At 40.2% G+C, this 20,535-nt stretch overlaps 1 protein-coding gene across 5 annotated transcripts in view; it reads left to right on the top strand.

Annotated features, from left to right (window-relative positions):
• The window catches only part of LOC118328013 (AMP deaminase 2), a 30,298-nt gene extending 10,264 nt beyond the window's left edge, over nt 1-20,034 (top strand). For 3 of the 5 annotated variants that reach the window (XM_035661601.1, XM_035661603.1, XM_035661598.1), the window contains 17 exons: nt 8,973-9,103; nt 9,648-9,778; nt 10,346-10,414; nt 11,754-11,865; nt 11,979-12,165; nt 13,008-13,149; nt 13,242-13,331; nt 13,433-13,562; nt 13,682-13,876; nt 13,967-14,098; nt 14,184-14,347; nt 14,629-14,755; nt 14,868-15,031; nt 15,152-15,272; nt 15,811-15,984; nt 16,125-16,235; nt 17,497-20,034. In XM_035661601.1, the coding sequence (XP_035517494.1) occupies nt 8,973-9,103; nt 9,648-9,778; nt 10,346-10,414; nt 11,754-11,865; nt 11,979-12,165; nt 13,008-13,149; nt 13,242-13,331; nt 13,433-13,562; nt 13,682-13,876; nt 13,967-14,098; nt 14,184-14,347; nt 14,629-14,755; nt 14,868-15,031; nt 15,152-15,272; nt 15,811-15,984; nt 16,125-16,235; nt 17,497-17,712 (2,396 nt within the window). In that variant the 3' untranslated portion in view covers nt 17,713-20,034. Of the gene's footprint in view, nt 1-1,772; nt 2,657-8,972; nt 9,104-9,647; nt 9,779-10,345; nt 10,415-11,753; nt 11,866-11,978; nt 12,166-13,007; nt 13,150-13,241; nt 13,332-13,432; nt 13,563-13,681; nt 13,877-13,966; nt 14,099-14,183; nt 14,348-14,628; nt 14,756-14,867; nt 15,032-15,151; nt 15,273-15,810; nt 15,985-16,124; nt 16,236-17,496 lie in introns of those variants that run through there. The other 2 variants (XM_035661602.1, XM_035661599.1) reach the window with 2 other exon arrangements.
• The last annotated feature ends 501 nt before the right edge of the window (nt 20,035-20,535 follow it).

The following is a 20,535-nucleotide window of genomic DNA, read 5'->3' as shown; positions in this document are numbered from 1 at the left end:
CCACTGTCATGTATGATACAATTATACTTTGTAACAACAGTTATACTGTCCTCTAGTTTGGGTAATCTTTTCTAAAAATGCAAGAAGATTTTATTTAGCTGGAATATGTTGCTGAATATGAAGTTTATGGTTACAAATCTACATAGAAAAAAAATGAAATTATCATTCTATGTATTCACAAACTCATGTCACAGTATACCCTGTCTGTATGCTGAGGCAGCAAAAGCCTCTGTTGCTTGACATGCTGTCTGAAATACAACACACTCTGCACTAGGATCGAAATTGGGCAAAATATGTCAATTCTCACCATATGTGTATGAAACGTTTCTAGGTTAGTTAGTCTTTTTTCCCCACAGTGCCAGTGCAAACTATTTTTAAACTTTGAGCTCTACAAAATCACCACTGCCACCACAAGCCTTCATGGAATGAGGACACACTTGTTTCCTATCTTTATCAAAGTCAGAGTCACAAGCAATGTGCTTCTTGGCTTTCAAAACTCTTAAAAGTGAAAATGTGTTGTGTTTATCATTTCTCTTTACTCTAAAGATTTTGCAGAGTTAAATCACCATAGGAACATTCACTGATACTCTTGCAAAGGTGCCAAATATGCTTCAGAAATCATGTTTTTAACTTTATAAAACTATGTTGACTCTATTAAAGACCCTTCTGTGTTTTCTGAATCACCGATGTACGTGTTTTCAAATTTCTTAAAGCAAAAACCTCCAAATAGATTGTTGATTTTCTGTGGTGTAGTTAGACCTCAGCTAAGCTGTAAAGGTTCTGCCCACTTAGTAAACAGCTGACAGGATGTGGACACATCACTGACCACCACATTTTAGGTCCATCATGTAACGGACTGCACGGCTAACAGCACTGACAACACTGTGTATCTAGTTCAGCTTTCTTTCAGAAACTGTGGGTGATGGGTAGGTGTTGACTGTGGTTAGTATCTATGACATGTTTTCAGTATGTGGAGGTAACGTTTCTTCTGCTGTTGAAGTTAATAGAACATTTTAGTAATACTCTTTGCTCTCTATTTTAAACAACTAGGAAAATGGCCAATCAGTACAGCACGATTCATGAGTTCATCTCGCCTCCTGACCTTTTGGCCAGCTTCATCAATCATGCAACTTTGGAGAGAGAAATGACATATTTCTCTGTGTTTTTGGGCTACTCAAATTTAGGAGGCAGTTAGTCGTTGCCTTGTAGTAGCCTAAAGGCTTGGTCCATATTGCTCCCTGCCTGTCAAACTGGGTCAGTACACAATATTGAGTTTGGCTACAGGACCATGGAAGATGAAAAACAAACTCTCACTTATGAGTCAGACAAGCATGAGCAACATTGTTGTTTCCTCTGAGTCTTGTGTACTGTTTATTGTTGGCTTTAGTTGCAGCTGGGTCATTTGTATGTAATGGTATTGTACAAAAATGAGGATCCGTCCAGAAGTCAGTACCTGCTGTGGAATGTGTCTGCCTTTTGTGTGTCTTTCATGCTGATGTTTGTGTGTGTCTCTGTGTGCATATATTTGTTTGACCGTCATCTGGAAAATTCCGTGATGGTCTCTGCTTTGAGTGTGGCTTTAAAAATTCACTAAAAAATGGAATTTAGGATTAGCAGACTTCTTGCATGCCTTCCTTGTGCAGTCATGTGAGAGAGGAAGGAAATAGCCTCCACTGGCATCACATGATCGATGGAGACAGTAACACTGCATGCAGTATGTAAACAAGCTTATACCTGTGTTCAGCCGTATGACTAACTGACCTCACAAACACAATTTGGATTTAAACATCTGGCAATCACATACGAATTTAAATACAAAAAAAAAACCAATGAAAGTTCAGTTAAAATCTTTACTTAGAAATGTATGTTGTGGCATGGATAAGACAGGAGCGTCAACACAGACTCATCAACAGCAAGCAGAATAAAAAAACACACATTAGAGAGACTAGCCCATAATAGCAGCATGACATTAAGTCATAGCAAAAAGCCATTTAGAACAGATTAAATGAATAAATAAGAACAACTTACAAAGAAATGAATACTGCCATTCATAATATAATTGAAGGCTTATAAACGATGATGAGTGAAGCAACGTGTTCATGAATAAGAGGTGGGAGGTAGAGAAGAAGTGGGAGGGGCTAGAGATGCAGGGCCTCCTCCATTTTACAGCACAATAGAGCCCGAAGTGGTTCACCCCGGTCCCTCCCCTGTTTTGCCACGTGGTATGATCCAACCCAGTATTTAAATCCGGGAGCTTGAAGGCTGTGTCGTTCATGGACTGAAAACCGGTGTAATCCAGGAAGCAGCTGAGAGACAGAGGCAGAGAGAGAGAGAGTCAGAGAAAAAAGGAAAAAAAAACTGCTTCGCCAGCACACTGGAGGTGGTGACAGTTACAACAGGAGAAGCGGAGAAAGGAGAAAAAGAGGAGGAATTGTGTGATCCCAGTGTTAGAGCAGCTTGTGTTCAGGAGAGAGCATATCTTGTGTCTCTTCTCTCTCTTTGCTGTCATTCTCTCTCTTCCACTGTGCCGGCGGGGGAGGGTACATCGGCCGTCCCAGGCCTAGTTACATGTCCCAGCATCCCGCAGGAGCTCAGACAAGGCCACTGCGACTGTAACGGAGACTGTGAGAACAGGACAAGGCAGGGACATATAGAGGTACTGTAACCTTTGCTGAGTAATGAGTAATGAACAGCACCATATACTGTAGAGCCTGATAATGTTCCTGTTACTGTGTTGCTAGAAGTTTCAGCAGTTCTTTGTGATGCATGGTACTTATTATTTAAAATACTGCACAAACAAGCTCATAGTGACAGATGAGGTGCTAGTAAACACAGTTGCTGCGTAGAGGAATAAGCAGACAGCATGCAGAAGACATTGGGAGGGATATAGAGACTGGGGAGGGGGTAGCATAAGCAGTTGGATGAGAAAAATACATCATGCATTGGGTCTATTGCTGTAATGTTGATATTTGGAAAGCTTGATGTTTTCCATATTTTATTGCTATTGCAGTGAGTGAAGATTTGGGGCATCTAGTCCCTACTGCTCTTTGCTACAGTCCTGTATGATGCAGTCATATTGCCCAGTGGATTAATCACTGAGTGTCTTGAGAGTTTGCTGACGAAAAAAAAACCATATACAGTATATGGCACACGGAGAGTGTGCAGTAAATCAGAAAGGTAGCTGCAGCAGAGTTTCAATTCCTGACATGGTGCCGCTAAAGCTGCAGAAAAATCTTATTCAGAATTGCTTCTTCATGGCCATTGTACCCCTCAGGCAGAACTTCACCTGAACATGTCGACCATCATTTTGTGAGAACAGCTGACGTCTGTTTTGTGTGTTGGTGTGTGTGTGATGGCAGTGACTTCTCTGTCTCCTCTTTAAAGGCTGCTTACGTTACAGAAAGCTGTAAAGTGCCAGTAAAGGTAAATGTCTCTTACCACAGTACTGAGAATGATGATCTTGTTGGTTTTTACGCCTGCATTTAAATGTATTTTTGTTTCCCCAGCAGGCCTTCATTAAGTTATTTTTAAAATAAATTATGTCCCAACTGTTTACAAAGGGAATTTGCAGGCAGTAGTTTTTGCTTGGCAGATTTCATCACCCATGTTCCTTCTCTTGCACCCAAGTACTGAAAATATATTTTCAAGACGAAGACTCGAGGTAGAGGTTTATTCTCATCTGTGGTTGCTAAGGAACATCTGAAGCCTGTGTCATCACTCTTCTCTTAGGGAATAAAGTGAAATCTATAAAGAAAAACAAATGTTTCTTAACACTAGAGCCACAATCACAATCACAGTAGACCAAATGGTAAACCAAAACACATTACTATGGGATTGTTGCTCTCATTCTTAGATGCCCATCATGCATTGCTGCTACGTGACATCCCTGGCTGTACATGGCTTTGCAGCAGACGACAGGCTCCCTTGTGTCTGCATTATTTATCTAACCGATTTGTCTCTGTGGTTGGCAGAAATGGAATTTAATAGTCATAGGTATGTTTTCATTAATGTATAATCACCTGCATATAGGAATCGTTTATCTACAAATGCTGTGGGTCGTCTTCTGTGGAGCCCGCCATGTTAAACCACTGTGTTCTACTTACAGTTAATTAATTACAGTCTGCAAGTTCACCACTAGGTGCCACTAAATCCTACACACTGGTCATTTAATTAAAGTCTGATAATACTATGGATGTGGTCTAACTTCATGCATAATTCAAAAGAGACTGGCGTGTGCACCAACAAGTAAAAACAAACTAAGAAAGACGTGGCCAGTTTGCTGCAAGGCGGACGGTGCTACACACACCTGTGAATTCCTGGACTTATGTCAGGGTGTGTCTCATTTCAAAAACAGGTAAACAAGAAAGGAGAGAAAAAAGAAGCACTGTTTGCTAAGCTACTTTTGAAAAAAGCACACCTGCCTGACAGTTAATGCAAAATAAAATGACACCTGCCTATAAGAGTTCACTCCTTGGCAGTTTTGCATGGAGCCAAGAAAAACTGAACCTCTTAATGGTTGTACCTTTTAGACTTAGAGAAAAGTGAAAAGGAGAACCATCAATTATCTTTTGTATACCATACTGAAACTCTTGAAACTCTTGTTGTCAGATAACAGTGACCAAAGAGAATTGCACACTGTAATTGTGAAGTTACATGTAAAAATCTTCGTCTCATTATTTCTTTGAGACATGAATTGGTTGTATTGTCCATAACATGATAGCCGCTGTAGTGTAATGATGGGGCAAAGAATAAAGCAAGGACCACTACAACATGTTAGCATTTCCTTGACTTTAAAATGCACTGTGCCTGATCAGATGGGGCAGTGCAAGGCCAGATGTAGTGTCCACAGTGCCAGTTACCTTGGCTGTTGTTATTATTGTGGTGAAAAGGGTCTCTTTGACACACTGAGAATAGTTCTCTAGCACACTGGCTCCCAAAACACAAGCTATATTCACAGAGCCTTCATTCTCTGCTAAACAGCCTGGTCCTGCATTAGAAAAGTACGCAGGTAAAACCAAAGTCCTTATAGAAGAATGAGAAGAAAACACTGAGTTTGTCAAAAAAAGAAGCCTATTATGGTTGTTAAAAAAGAAAATACATAATACAGACATAGAATTGTATAAAAAGGTCCTAAAAATATCAGGAAAACTTATCTCTAATGTTAATCTAGATTCCTCGTTTTACACAAACTTCCCGGTTATTGCTTTTTAGCATTGGCGTTAATTGTAAAGTTTATCAGTTCAGTACTTTTATTATTGTGCACTAAATATCCATAAAATATGTTTAATGATAAAATAAGGGGTTCATTAAGGATTAAGGTTGGGAAAATAAAAGTTGGCAAATTGAAATAGATTGTTCTGGTTATAATATTTTCATGGACATACTGTACAATGTTTTGTTTGACTCTGTGAACTACTACTGTATATGAACTACAATGACAGCCAAAACTAGTCTGCCGTTACTTTTGGCCCGAGGGACAGGGAGGATGAGACAGGCTGGAGGGATTGTATTGATCCTTATAGAGAACAGGCAGCTCCACAGATTCTAGATGTCTCTGTGGTAGGGTTCAAAGAACAGGTGGGTAGTGTATGTGGGTGGTGTACAGACTCAGGTCCCAGGGATGTGAGAGAAAGCTGAGATGGATAGCTTTGTCAGTATTACTCACTGGGCTTAGAAATTAACTCTCAATGGCTACACGATGATAGAAGGGCATTTTACTCTAAAAAAAGGGTAAAGACAACCCGCACAGTAAACTGCGTGTTTGAGGTGAGGAGGCTAAATTTCTTGGCCTGCATGTGTGCTGCAATCTGGATCTGCATGGTGGTTTGAAGCAAAACAAAAGTGTTTATGTCAAGGCTTCACAGAAATACTACCAAAAGAAGGAGATTAGATTGTCCCATGTTGATCCACACTGTTCATAAGTGAATCGCACCGATTTAATTTCATTTAACTCAAGGACAAGCTCACAGTCTGCAGCCTAATGTGCTTTCAGACATCATTAAAGAAAAAAGAAAAAGAAATTGTTCAAAAAATCATCAAATAACATTGTCAAGACAAATCAACAGGGTTGTTTTCATTTACATGTCTCGTTGCTATTTAGCTTTTTATTTAACCATTAACCGAATGAATCATGAATCAGGCCTATATGACTAAAGTCTTTCTTGGAAGTTGCCCATGATGAACTTGTAAGGGTCGCTGTTGCTGTCCTGATGGTTGGTTCTTGGCTGTGTTTTTGTTGCATGTCAGGTGACAAAGGTTCATTCTTCTGCTTTCTTTTTATTTTTTTAAACTCTGTAGTCCAGTTTTGTTGTGTACTTGTTGTGTAGATGTGTAGAAGGTTTGTGCTCCCTACTACCATGATGTCACTGAGATAAATAGAGTTGGGGGTGCTGGATTAAGAGTCATCTGTGGTGGAAAGACCAGGGGATTACATGGACACTATACTGGGGATGACTTTGTTTGTGTGTGTGCGCCTATATACTTGAAGTCGTCTGTTTGTCCTTAGATCCACACAAGACGTGCATATGATCTGATCAACTACAGAGGCAGATATTACAAAGATACATTTATTTTTCGATGGTAAAATGTTCCGCTCAGTACATATTGTGAGTCCTTATCGAAAATGTGTTTATGTGAGTGAACTTTCATTTCTAATCTGCCCCAATAATCTAGTATTGGTCAGGCTATAATGATATATGTATAAAAAATAAGCTCTTTTTCTGTCTTTGAGCATATGATTATCAGCAGATCATGGCACAACTACTATATTATGCAGTATTGAAATGGGTTATAGTGTTATGCCAGTATTAGTATACTATGGAGAGTTACCCTCTGCTCATTCCTAACTGCACGGCCGAGAGAGAGGAGGCAGAGAGCAGATGGCAGAGACTAATTGTCACAGGCCACAGCACCAATAATGGCAACAATTACGGAGGAAAGTGAACACACCACTCCTAAAGCTATAGACTCATTATGAGTGAGTGAATTACTGTGTGTGCACATAACAATGGTACTCTTTAAATTACGGTTCTCTTCAACTTAAATACATGGCTGTCTTTAGAAAGTACTCAAGAATCAGTAAATCTGATGTTCCTTCGGTACTTCAGACAAAGGTACTTTTTCTTCCGGTGGTTCTCTATTGTGTTTATTTTGGAGTGGAGCTGGTGTCATCTGTTTCCAGCAGGTCTTGAGTGGGGAAGGCCCCTCTGTGTCATTCTCAGGTGTGTGTACGCAAGAGTCAGTGTGTACATGTGAGTTAGGGTAATTCTTTTTCTAGTGATTGTGCATGCCCATGTGTGACTGGAGTGACACAGTATCTGCTGGTACAGCTGTCTTTCCCTAAGCCGCCTTCTGTTCTCGGACGTATTAAAAGGTGTTTTTGTGCTCTGTCACAAATTAAAGCCACTGGCGCCAGAGCTTCATAGGTAATCATGATTATGCACATTTGTTCAACTTCTGACTGACTGTTTAGTATTTGCAACTCATGTGTTTGTGTTTCATGTCGTCAGTGTAGATGCAAGAAAAACTGAATATTTTCCTCTAGGTGAACGAAGAAAAACCAAAGATTTCTCAATCTTGAGACCAGTTACGTTATGTTTAGTGTTTAGTTGACTGATTTTCATAATTCAGAAATAAAAAGAAGTGGAGCAGTTGTTTGTATTTGTGGTTTGTCCAAAATCTAGTAGTAGTTTTGAGCTAAATGAATGTGTACTTATTTTTGTTTTGAACATTGATTTTGAACTGTAGTGTACACATAGTCTGAGGTATTTGTGGTTTCTAAAATTATAATTTTCTGAACTCAAACCAACACACGTTGTCATTTTGGTAAACCAAATGCAAATTCTTTTCTGTTTTTTGTCTGTGATGGTACTATTAAGTATTGTTTGTTTTCACATATTTGCCTTTCTCTGTTTTCAGCAGACTGTGAAATAATGAATAATTGTAGAGTGAGTGACATCATCACTATTGAATTAGCCGTAAGCGTGTAAAGCACCCAGATGGTCCTGTGTATCTGAACCCACGAGTTTTACTACACAATGCACATGATTTTGTATGCAGTAAAGAAGCCATGTTATATGTGTGTTGGTTTGTTTTGAGAAAGATCTTATGGCTCGTAAATCCTTTACTGTCAGAGCTGTTAAATGCTAAATGCTAAACATTTACAAATGCTAAACATTTACATTGTAAACTATCTTTATTTACTACCTTTAAGGCCTTTATCAATCCAGCAATTCTTCCCATAAACACAATCAACACATAGTATTTTATTAGCCTGTACTTAAAGGGTAACTTAGGTGTTTTTCAGCTTGGATTTTATTTTCCCATGTTTTTTTGTCGAAGTGAATAATGGAGACAACGAGTTTCAAATTTGATCCAGTATTGAGGGAAAGCGCTGAAGCCTAACGCCATGAAACGGGCTACAGTGTAATCCTTGCAGGCAATTGGGCACCGTAAAATGATATCCATTAAAAGCACTGGCTCACTGTTTTCACTGGAGGTACTGTCACTTTACTGACATTTATATTTTTGTGATGTAAAAGACCCATGCATAGTTTTGTATAAGTTGACTAGATACTTTGCAAAAAAACAGACATTGTTATTTTTCCCATGCAACACTTAAGAGGATGAGAAGTTAAGTACTTACTACTCAAGGTACTTTCTACAAAAGACAGTTACATTACATATTTTCCGGGCGGTTCTAAAAAGTTAAAACTAGGTTAAATGACTATGAGGCAGACCTCTTTATACAGACACTTTTCAGCCCTTTTCTGGTTTATGGCTGCTTTATGTTTGGATGTGTAGATGTTGGCATTAATGTGTTTTTTTTTTTTTTGTTATTTGTTAATTTTAACCTCTGCCTAACAGGACTTAAAAGTAAAGACTCTGTAGTGAATAATTTCCGATTTTAATGTGATATTGTGAGACCATGTGTTTCTGGCACATATTTTGATACTGTTTGTGTCTGCCTACAGACCTGTGTGGTGCATCCGGGCCCAAACCCCTCAAGCCTCAGAGATCCCTTCCAGGGACGCCCGTTTCTATCACACACTACCCAATCGACCTGCGGACATCCATGGAGGAAAAATACAAAGAGATTGCTGAGGTAAAAATTCAAAGCCAGACAGATAATGTTGCTGCTCCGAATAAACTCACAGAAACATTAGACAGCTAATCAAAATAATCTTCAACTGTTACAACTATTGATTAGCACCCATGCACCAGTTGTCCACAGATATTTTAATCAGCTGTTACATTTGTTTGTTTGAATTTGCTAGCTATGAAAATACATGTTGGGAAGTTTTAAAATCTTTGAATCTTTAATAGTCAACCATGTTGTCTCTGTGGCTTTTGCCTGAAGAATAATTTCAAACACAAGCTTTGTTTTGTTTATTGACGGAATTAATGTCGAAAATCAACAATAATCCCTTGAACGTGTGCAAAAACATTAGAAACTATGTCACACGTTCATCAAAGTTTCCTTATTTTAAATCACAGCACTTTGGCATGTTCTGGCTTTCTTTGAAGGAAAATGTAACAGGTGGTTCTGTGTGAGCCTCAGTGTCTGCCATATATTCATAGGTGCATAGAAATGGGCCTGTTTGCCTGTTTTATGACACCATAAATGGAATAACTTATGTTTGCACCAGGAGCTGTTCACACGCAGCATGGCAGAGAGCGAGATGCGAACTGCTCCTTATGAGTTCCCGGAGGACAGCCCCATCGAACAGCTGGAAGAGAGACGGCACCGCCTAGAGAGACAAATCAGCCAGGACATTAAGTGAGGAAACACAAACGCAGCAGACACACAAAGCCAGTTAAATAAACTCTTTAAATGACCTCAGACGCATATAGCTCTCTCCTAGCCCCCACCTTTTAGCAGACTTCTTGCTTTCACCCATGCACACATGCTTATCAGCTTCCAACATGCCAGTTTTTGGGCTAACCAGCGGTTGGCACCTGTCCTGGTGTTCAGTCTTCTTCTACACAACTTTTATAAGGTTCTGTCTCAGTTGCCAGTGCTGACGCTATCTGCACCACTACGCCGATCATTTGGGTGGTTATCTGACACAACCTCTGCAAGCCCGTTTACCAATCAGGGTGTACCACTACTAACTGATGATATTTTTCTGTTTGTGTCATTCTCCTTGATCTCTTAATACCTAATATTCTTTATATGTATATGAATGTATGTGTGCGAGAGAGACAGTTCTTGTTTGAGTGTGTGCTTGTGCATATATTTGGTCTCTCTCCCTTCTGTGTGCTTAATTTCTTCTCACTACCTCTGATGCCGTCTGCCCTCTGCCTTGCCTACACTTATCCTGCGCCGCTGCATATCACCCCCAAGGCTTGAGCCAGAGATCTTGCTCCGCGCCAAACAGGACTTCATGAAAATCGACAGTGCTCCAGACCTTGAGTGAGTGAGATTTGCTTCAGTATGTATGTTTTGTGACTCTTTTTTTCTTTCAATTTATCTCTGTTTTACTTGTTTTTACTTTACCTAGAAATATTGTAGTGATCAATGTCTTAAGTTAAGTTAAGTAAGCACTTTTCTCCAGGACCACTGACAGACATTATCAGCATATTGAGATGGACCACATCTTCCCCCTGCTGGTGACATGTAAATGTACAAAATGGTTACCTTCCATCTCTAAAAACAACCTGTCTCTTAAATCTGAGTCTGAAGTCTGTGAGTGTTTTTGCATTTGCATATTTTTCTGTTTTCTTAGTAATGAAACTTGAACCCCAAGAAATTCTTACAGTCACTGGGCAGCTCTGTAGCTAAACTACTGAAGTTTATAATATAGTTATATTGTCATCTTACAAGCTGTTGCCCTATATAAAGAGTGGGCTTAAAGTATTCATACACAAAGTGAACATTGTTCAGAGATGATTGCAAATGTACAAACATACAGAAATAACTCACCTGCATATGTTACCAGAGACTTTGCAATGACATTTCCAATTGAGTTTCAATGCATCCTCCTTAAATCATTCCTGAGATATTTACAGAACTTTCACAGAGAACACATTCAGTCATCTTTCAGAGTTACATACCTCTCCACAGTTCCAACGTTTCCACAGTGTGTGTCACTGTGTTTGTATTTGCAAAATAACAAGCTGTGAAGTCTAAGGAATTATTTGTAGACTTCTGAGGTCCAACTACGTTAAAGACATGCATCTCGAAAAGGGTACGAACCTTTTTGCAAAGAATGTAAAGTTTGCAGAAACACAATGGGCTTCATCGTTGTGATGTAAGAAGTTAATCTCACTAAGACCTCAATACCTCACTGAAATCCTGTAGAGAGACATGAAGGTTGCTCTTATATAATAATAATGTTCCTGAAATAATATGCAGGACAGAATACAAACTGTCAACCTTAATATGTGCAAAGGTGCCTCATCCAAGAAGACTGAGGCTGTAATCACAGCTTATGATGTTTTCTATGAAATACTTTGTGTAAAAAAATAAACGAAAACACATCTGGACTGCTGTGTGTTGATAAAGGGGAAGGGTTTTTTCCAAACCCATTGTTTCAAACTTATTGACTGATTCAAACTTTTTTCAAACTTTCTTTTTTTTCTGATGCTGCCATTACAACTTATAAAACCAATAACATCTGGATTCTCATTTACCTTTCTACCACACTTCCTGCTTATATCCACGTTTTCCATCTTAATGTGTCCTTACCCGTCCTGCCTCTGCCTATCTTTCTCTCCTTTTAAACTCTCCTTTTCACTGTCTATCTTTTAAGGTTGATGAAGGAGAAGAGTGTGGACACTGTTGATGATGGCTTTAGGGAGAGACAATTGCCTCTGGAGAAAGAGTACCAGCGGGTCTCAATATCTGGAGAGGAAAAGTGCGGGGTGAGGAGCTTTTTTTAATTAGATTTTTAATGTTTTTATCAGCATTTAAACTTAAACTCCAATAAGTTAAATTCCATTCACACAAATTTTAATAGTCTATGATATCTTTCCAGGTGCCCTTCACTGACTTGGTCGATGCTGCAAAGTGTGTGGTGAAGGCATTATTCATCCGGGAGAAGTACATAAATCGATCTATGCAGAATTTTTGTAAGACCACAGCTCAGGCCCTCCAGGAGCTCGGGATGAAACCTCTGGATCTGAGAGTCTATGAAGATATACCAGAGACGCCTGTAGATGCTGGTATGACATGCACACTCTAAACACAGGAAGCAGACATGGAGGCAACACATTGTCCAGTTGTGTACTGAGTCAAAGGGTTTTGTTGAATCTCTGTGTAAGGAGGCAACAGTGATGAAGCTGTATACTTTAGTTAGACTACCTCCTTCTATGGAATCTTGTTTCATTCAGGGAATACCTGTCAACAGAGAGGCTACAAGCGTTTAATGTGTATCAGTCCTTGTTCTGAAGGGGAAGCTTGTTTCTTTCTATTGGACTCTGGTCTTTCGTCTCTCCAAGGTTTCCCTTTTTATAGTTACTTACTATGTACTCATAGAGTTTCAGCTCCCTGTGAGCTTATCTCATGATGTAATTGGGGCCAATGTAACATCACAGACGTATTTTCCAAAGGGGTTTTCCAGGAACAGAACTAATGGGTGTGTTCAAGCTTGAGAAAGCTTGACAGTCTTTATAATGAGCCTATTGGGCAATACATACATGGCTCTTATCACAACCTGGCTCAAAAGTGTGACAAAAGAGGGACACCCCAAATCATTTTTTTTTTTTAAATCAAGTAAACAGTACAATAGGATGTGTCTGTCTGCACGTCAGTATGTATGCAGTGTCTGTGTGACTAAGTGTTGGGTCTCAGCTCTACCCCTCAACTTCTTGGAACAAAGTGAAAAAACACAGCCAACAAGGAAGAACAAGATAGGGCGTGAGGCTGTCACACAATACATATTGATATTGAGACAGCAAGGAAATGCCAACTAATGAGAAAAACACTGAACAAGAAAAACAGTTAATATCTATTTATTTTTTGTAGCATGGATGATATAACTTAATTAATATCAATGTTTTCCCAGATGCCCCCGTCCATCCACCTGTTTCAAAGACACACCCCTATGACAATCAGGACCCCAAGAATATGCCGGCAGACACAGGATATGGTTGCAAGATGGTGGATGGAGTAGTCCATGTCTACACCAAGAACACCAACATGGACAAGTATGTGTTTGTACCTGTAGGGTGACATCTTAATTTAAAAAAAGAAAAAGGTGAGTCTGTTTGTATAATCTTTATACTGTTCTGCTTTTCAGAAGTACAGAACTAGACCTGCCCTATCCTGACCTGAAGGAGTATATTGCGGACATGAATGTTATGATGGCCCTCATTATCAATGGGCCAGTGTGAGTGTGTCTTCGATACCATCATACTACAGATGTCATTGTTTTGTAGCTTTGAGTTTATTTTAAATAAAATATCTTTGTCCTCTGGATGGTGTTTACAGGAAGTCTTTCTGCTACCGCCGCCTACAGTACCTGAGCTCTAAGTTCCAGATGCACATCCTCCTGAATGAGATGAAGGAGTTGGCAGCTCAGAAGAAAGTTCCACACAGAGACTTCTACAACATACGAAAGGCAAGAGCCAACATGTGACATGTGAAAAAAGACATTTTGAAATGATGACAGCAAGTGGTACCGGTATAGACCCAGTGCTGAACTTAACTCTCACATATTCTGCTCCATTGTAACTCCAGGTGGACACACACATACATGCGTCATCCTGCATGAATCAGAAGCACCTGCTGCGATTCATCAAGAGAGCCATGAAGAAATACCCTGAGGAGATTGTTCACATTGAGCACGGCCGCGGTCAGACCCTCAAGCAGGTGTTTGAGAGCATGAACCTGACGGCCTTTGACCTGAGCGTAGACACTCTCGACATGCATGCGGTGAGAAATAGGAGCCGCAGCCAAGGAATACTGTGTAATACATTTGGTGTAGATACAAATGAGGTTTGACTGGTTTTGTTTACTCATCAGGATCGTAACACCTTCCATCGGTTTGACAAGTTCAACGCCAAATACAACCCCATTGGAGAATCCATCCTCAGAGAGATCTTCATCAAGACTGACAACCACATTGAAGGAAAATACTTTGCACACATTATCAAGGTGTGAAATCATTCATATGTAATCCACACAATCCTTCAATGCATACACAAACTTACATTGGTTTCTACTCTCACTATTTGTCCAGGAGGTGATGTACGACTTGGAGGAGAGTAAGTACCAGAACTCTGAGCTACGTCTGTCCATCTATGGTCGCTCCCGAGACGAATGGGATAAGCTGGCTCAGTGGGCCGTTAAACACCGAGTGTACTCCGATAATGTGCGCTGGCTTGTCCAGGTGCCACGTTTATTGTAAGTACCCCTACCTTGAAGCTTTGTCAAGTTGTAGATGAGTTATAATGGTGATTGGTGGTAATATCATAACACAAGAAATGTTTCCTTCCTGGTTACAGTTTACTCAAGAAAAAAAGAAAGAAAGAGCAACTATAACTAACTACCTAGTGTAGATATGGATAATCGCTTCTATCCTCTGCAATTAAACCTACATTTTGAACAAATCATTTGTACAAACACAAATAATAATCATCTCTATGGTATCAACAAATGTCACTGTTTAATCACCACCTCTCCAGCGACGTCTACCACACAAAGAAGCAGCTGGCCAATTTCCAGGAGATGTTGGAGAATATCTTCATCCCTCTGTTTGAAGTCACGATCAACCCCCGGAGTCATCCTGAGTTGCACCTCTTCCTGGAGCATGTGAGTATTAGTTTACCACAAATCCAAGCTATCCTGAAGATTCACACGAAAAGAGACTGAATGATTGTTGCTTTGTTGTTGTTTTGTTTGTTTGTTGCGTGTGTGTTACTAGGTGGTGGGCTTCGACAGCGTGGACGATGAGTCTAAACCCGAGAACCACATTTTCAATCTTGATAGTCCGTTGCCTGCCAACTGGACAGAGGAAGACAACCCACCCTACTCCTACTACCTCTACTACACCTATGCCAACATGACTGTGCTCAACCACCTGCGACGGTATGGGCCAGTTGGACAGACTTTGATCACATTCATTCATTTAAACACATAATCATCCACAAAATACACAAAAACATGAGGTTTTAATGCTGTTTTGTGAATAAATATGTCCCTTCTCAGGCGGCGAGGCTTCCGTACGTTTGTGCTGCGACCTCACTGTGGGGAGGCGGGGCCGATCCACCACCTGGTGTCAGGTTTCATGTTATCAGAGAACATCTCCCACGGCCTGCTCCTCAGAAAGGTCAGGGCAGGGGTTTCCAGAAGACTGCTATAGAAGTGTTTGGTTTTGGCATGTTAAATAATCTCACAAATGCTGTGTGACATTCAGAAAGAAAAGACCATATGGTGTATTAATGGTGTTAATTGGTGACTGTTTATTAATATGTGGGCTCCCTCTTGGCCTTCATTGATGGAATTACAAACAGGTTCAAGATTGAATTTATTTAATTTATAAAAACATGGAAATTACAGAGCTCCAATCCTTACCAACCAACACTGATTACCAAAATGCAAAACAAATGGCCACATAATAAAACCATATATTAAAATCAACATAAAGCTATATTCTACAAAAAACTGTTAAAACAAACAACCAGTATAAATGAATAAATCTAAGTCCCAAATTACATCCTCCTTACACAGTTCTGGTTATACTGCCATTTCCCCTGTGAGATAAAAGAGAAAGAACACCATGTAGTGTGTGTGTGACAGGTGGTCTCGACCTGCCACTGCTTTGTCTCTCAAGCTCTCTCTCTCTCTCTCTGTTTGATATCCATCAGGCCCCGGTGCTGCAGTATCTTTACTACCTGGCTCAAATTGGCATCGCCATGTCACCCCTGAGTAACAACAGCCTGTTCCTCAGTTACCATCGCAACCCGCTGCCAGAGTACCTGTCCAGAGGCCTCATTGTCTCTCTGTCCACTGACGATCCTCTTCAGTTCCACTTCACTAAGGTCAGTACGAAGGAAGTTTGTGTGAATTTACACATTTAAGGTACAAACTGCAAAAAGATTATTAGAAACGAGGAGGCTGAAATGACATTTTTCTTTGTGTGTGTGTGTTGTGTGTGATTTGTGTGTTTGTCTTGGCCCAGGAGCCTCTGATGGAGGAGTACAGCATTGCTACTCAGGTGTGGAAACTAAGTTCCTGTGACATGTGTGAGCTGGCAAGGAACAGTGTCCTCATGAGTGGCTTTTCACACAAGGTAAACTAGTTTAAACTAGCTCTTCATATTTTTTGTATTTAATCTGGTGACATGCACTCAGTGGCCACTTTTTAGGTAAACTTTAATACCATATGATTCTATTCAGTACAACAGCTCTGCCATAAACTATTTGAGGTCGTAGTTAAAGGGGGTGTTGTACTGGACTACATTATATTGAGAGCTGTTTCTAATTCTTTGTCCTCCCTGTTTACATAAATGAGGGGGGACAGAATGTTAGAAAAACCTCTGAATATAATTCAGTACAGTACAAAACAATCACTAACTATGACCCCAGCTCTAAAACCATAGCTTGTGTAATTGAAAATGGTCGGCTCAGGTTGTAGTCATCTCAGTAGTCTTGACTGACTCCCAGCTAATCCAAAAATGGGCAAAGAGGTGAATCGTAGGTGGAGCTCAGGTGGGCTGAATGAAGCCTGACTACTCAACACAGCAGCCTGTGACAGCACTCACCTGTCACTCCAATTGGCCATTCCCTTAGTTATGCATAACTTTAAGCTTTAATGTAATTTAAACAGGTGAGTTAAATAAAAATCCATCCCCTCTACAGTTGTCATGTATGGGGAATAAGTACGTCAGTTTACACCTGGCACTACACTACAGTGTGTCTCCACATGCATCTTGAATGACCACTTGCGATAGGATCTCACTTCCCTGCTCTATAGGGCTGTACCCTACTCAAAATTTGTCAGTCTGTGCCCTTAATTACTATCGTTTTTGTTTTTTTTAGTTCAGCGACATACTAACCTGTCACCATATCATCCAAGATGCATTTTAATACCAGGTGTAAACAGGCTCATAGAGACCAAAACTATTTTTTTGTACTAGGCTGTAAACACGTCTATTTCTGATATAAAGCATTTTTTTATGGGGCCTTATGGAGATTGATCACTTCTGTAGCCAAAGTGTCAGGAGTTTTTGTTATTTCCGCGTTGGGTTCATTTACCAGCCACAGAGGCTGCTGCTCTGCTAGAGCATTTTATTTAAATAACATCTCCATGACAGTTATTGTTATAGAATTTGATTGTCATAGACATAATAAATGTAGCCTGTTTATCAGAACAGCTGTATTAGAGTTTAGAGAGTTAGAGCTTCAGTGTAGTTTATCTCACTGATGAGACACAGTCACAGACACATTATTCTCTGTTGTGTCCCTCAGACTCATTACTTGTAGACGACACTTTGAATCTAAAAGGACTATTGTATCAGAGCTTCCCAATCATGTAGCTTCTCCTAATTCCAGGCCAAAAGCTACTGGCTGGGCCCCAGTTATGCTAAGGAGGGTCCCCTGAGCAACGACATCCGCCGCACCAACGTCCCCGACATCCGTGTAGCGTACCGCAGCGAGACACTCTCTGAGGAGCTCCAACTCATCACCCATGCTGTGCGCAACGAAGAGCTGGACACTATTGACGAGGAGGACTCTCTGTCCATGGGCCCTCTCCCCGGAAGACACTGAAAGCACAGTCACTTGGACTTGGCCTGTAAAGCCCCCACCCCTGTGGTCCACCTAGCATGACAATGAGGAGACGTAGTATGAGAGTAATTCTGTCGTTTATCCTATATAGAACATAAACACACCAACCATCACTAAGGAAAAGCCAAGGATACAGTTGTGCCAGAGCACTTTAGCTTCAAGGTTTTTCTTGTGTTTGAGTCATTTCTAGGCATCAGGAAAGGATTTTAACCCCATTTTGTTGTTACCTTGAATATAAATTTGGAAATGTATCTCTCCACTGCTGCTTATATTGTTCTCTGTGACATTTTAGTTCTCACTCAGCATAATGAAGGTTAGCAGAGGTGACCAGCTCCTGGGATTTTTGTGAATGAAAAGCAGGGAACCCCTCAGCAGAGTGACACGGACTCTCCATCCTGTCTTGCCAAAGCCATTAGATGATCCCTGTGATTTATTGTCATTCAGCGATATGTTTTACTTCAGACATTACATGGCATGTGGTATCTCTGTAGTATCCGTGTACTAAAGAAACAACCAGCACATTTGAAACTTTTTTCACAGCAAACCTGCTCTAAATGTTGCTTATCTTTCACTATACAGTGATGCTGCTTCAACTGAACTAAATGCATCGATCGTCTTCATTATACAAATTTATAATGAATGATTTTCAGATGCAGTCTTACGTTTTAAGCTACTTCAGGGTGGCTTGGAGACAGTAACTTGTATAACAAGACTTCTCACTGAATGCTGCACCACTGAACATCAGCCATGCATGGTGCTCGGCGTGGTTTCAGATCATTTATTTGCCAAATTGCACACGCAGAATTGTTCTTCCGTGATTTGAATCAGCTCCGAGTCGAGACAGGAGAGAAGCAGACTGCAAACATTCCATGAAGCAAACTGTCCTCTATAGCTGTAAATCAAATGAGCTGCAGTAAATGTTGGTTTGATGACCCTATATTTCCATATAAAGCAGAAATGTGGATTGTAGATTTTAACCACAGCATAAGTAAAAGTCGATGAATCCAGCATCGTCCGAGGAGAACGCTCTCGCCGGCCACTGTGGCCATACAGATACGGACCTTCTGTCACTCCTTAGGGCTCAGATTTCACTCATTCCTTCCATCTACGGACAAACTAGAACGTTGTAAGAGTTTTTCCCCCTTTGCATGCAGTGCACTGTACGTATGCACCGAGCAAAGAATTCACAGTGCCTTTCCTTTTCAGCTTTGGGCGCTGCATGCCCAGTTTCTGTCTTAATCACCTGCAACAAGTATTGCATCACTTTTCCTCAGTCATATACGCTAGACCTCTATGCTGTTGTTATATCTACGCCAATGGAACTGAACCACCTAGCTGCATGCTCGGTGTAAATAGCTTTTACCTTGGCCTTCGTTTGAGGAGAAAAGTTGATTTGTTTCTGGTTCTCTACTTGTTTTTTTGCATGCTTGCATGAATAATGGATGGCAGGAGAGAATGAGTTGCTTAAATGTGAAGCATCTTAACTAATTCAGGGCTGCCGACCAGCTTTCGAATCAGACATCTGTTGCAGCGAGCCAACAGATTTAATCTCAGCATCGTTCACCATGTAGAAACGAGCAAACCATGCTGGGACATGGTTAAGACTGTTGCATGGTTCTTGTAGCATTTATGGTTTTTCAACTCGTCCCAAATCAGATCGAAGCTGGGATCACATTTTGTATTGTACACTCACCACGTTATCACATCCTGCCATCGGAAACGGTCCAACTTCCCATCAAACTGTGAGCATCCTTCTCAAACCTAGACGCCAGTGTCGAGTAACATTTGATGCCAAGAGAGCGAATCAGAAACTGTCAGCCTTTGTTTGAATAACCAACCGTAATGTATTCATATATATACATGTTTGCTTTATAGAGGATTAGGATAAAAGAAGAGAACCCGTCTTGTTCAGAAAGAATACAGTAGCTTCTATTTGTTCAAGGGATGCACTGGAGTTGTGCGCTGAACATGGTGAAATTTGTGCGTTTGTTGGGTTTCATGTATAAAGTGTATTTTTTTAAAGGCGTATAGAGATAAGAAATTTTATATTCACAATATATTGATGTCAAGGTTTAACACTTAGTTCCGTTGCTGTTGATCGTTGTGAATTGGCATTATGTTTTTCAATACAGTTTTGTTGTTAGCCTTTTTAATTTGTGAATTGGACATTTTTCTGTCTGTTCTGACTATTTAGCCGCCATTTTTTAAGTTCCTGATCACGCTCAGTTCATTATTATAGGCAGGTACATGATAGTTACCTCTTACTTAACAGTGTCTACAGTCAGAAACCGACCTCCACACACACACACAAAGATAAAGACTAATCCTAATTTTTACATCACATCAATAGAGTTGGCTGTTTGTTTTCTGTTTTGGTTTCAAAGAATTATTTCAAGCATTAATCTACACTTGTCTATATCTGTCGGCTGTCCACAGACAGAAGCACAAAGTAGTTATGTCTAATTATTGCAGCTTCATTTTGTTATTGGCCTTTTCTTGTTTTAATGTTTAACCATCTTTATGACTACTTTGTCACATTAGGAGTGTTTATTGACAGCGTACAATGCAAACCTTTTTCATCCGTTCACATTTACATCTTGTTGTTTACTGTGTTCATGTATACTTCATGGTTTCATGTTGTCTTTTGCAGTCACCACAGAGTCACTTGTCTGTGCACTCACAACATAGTGAACCCTACCTCAAAAATACTAATTTCTGTCATGTTGCTGCAACAGCACGGCCACAACTAATTTCCAGTAATTATTAATCTACCAACTATTCTCTTGATTAATCAATTAATTGTTT

This window comes from Morone saxatilis, unplaced genomic scaffold (genome assembly GCF_004916995.1).
Source record: "Morone saxatilis isolate NCDOM2014 unplaced genomic scaffold, NCSU_SB_2.0 Contig18, whole genome shotgun sequence".
Lineage (NCBI taxonomy): Eukaryota > Metazoa > Chordata > Actinopteri > Moronidae > Morone > Morone saxatilis.
The sequence above is the reverse complement of the archived record's forward strand: the minus strand, read 5'-3'. Positions and strand labels throughout refer to the sequence as shown.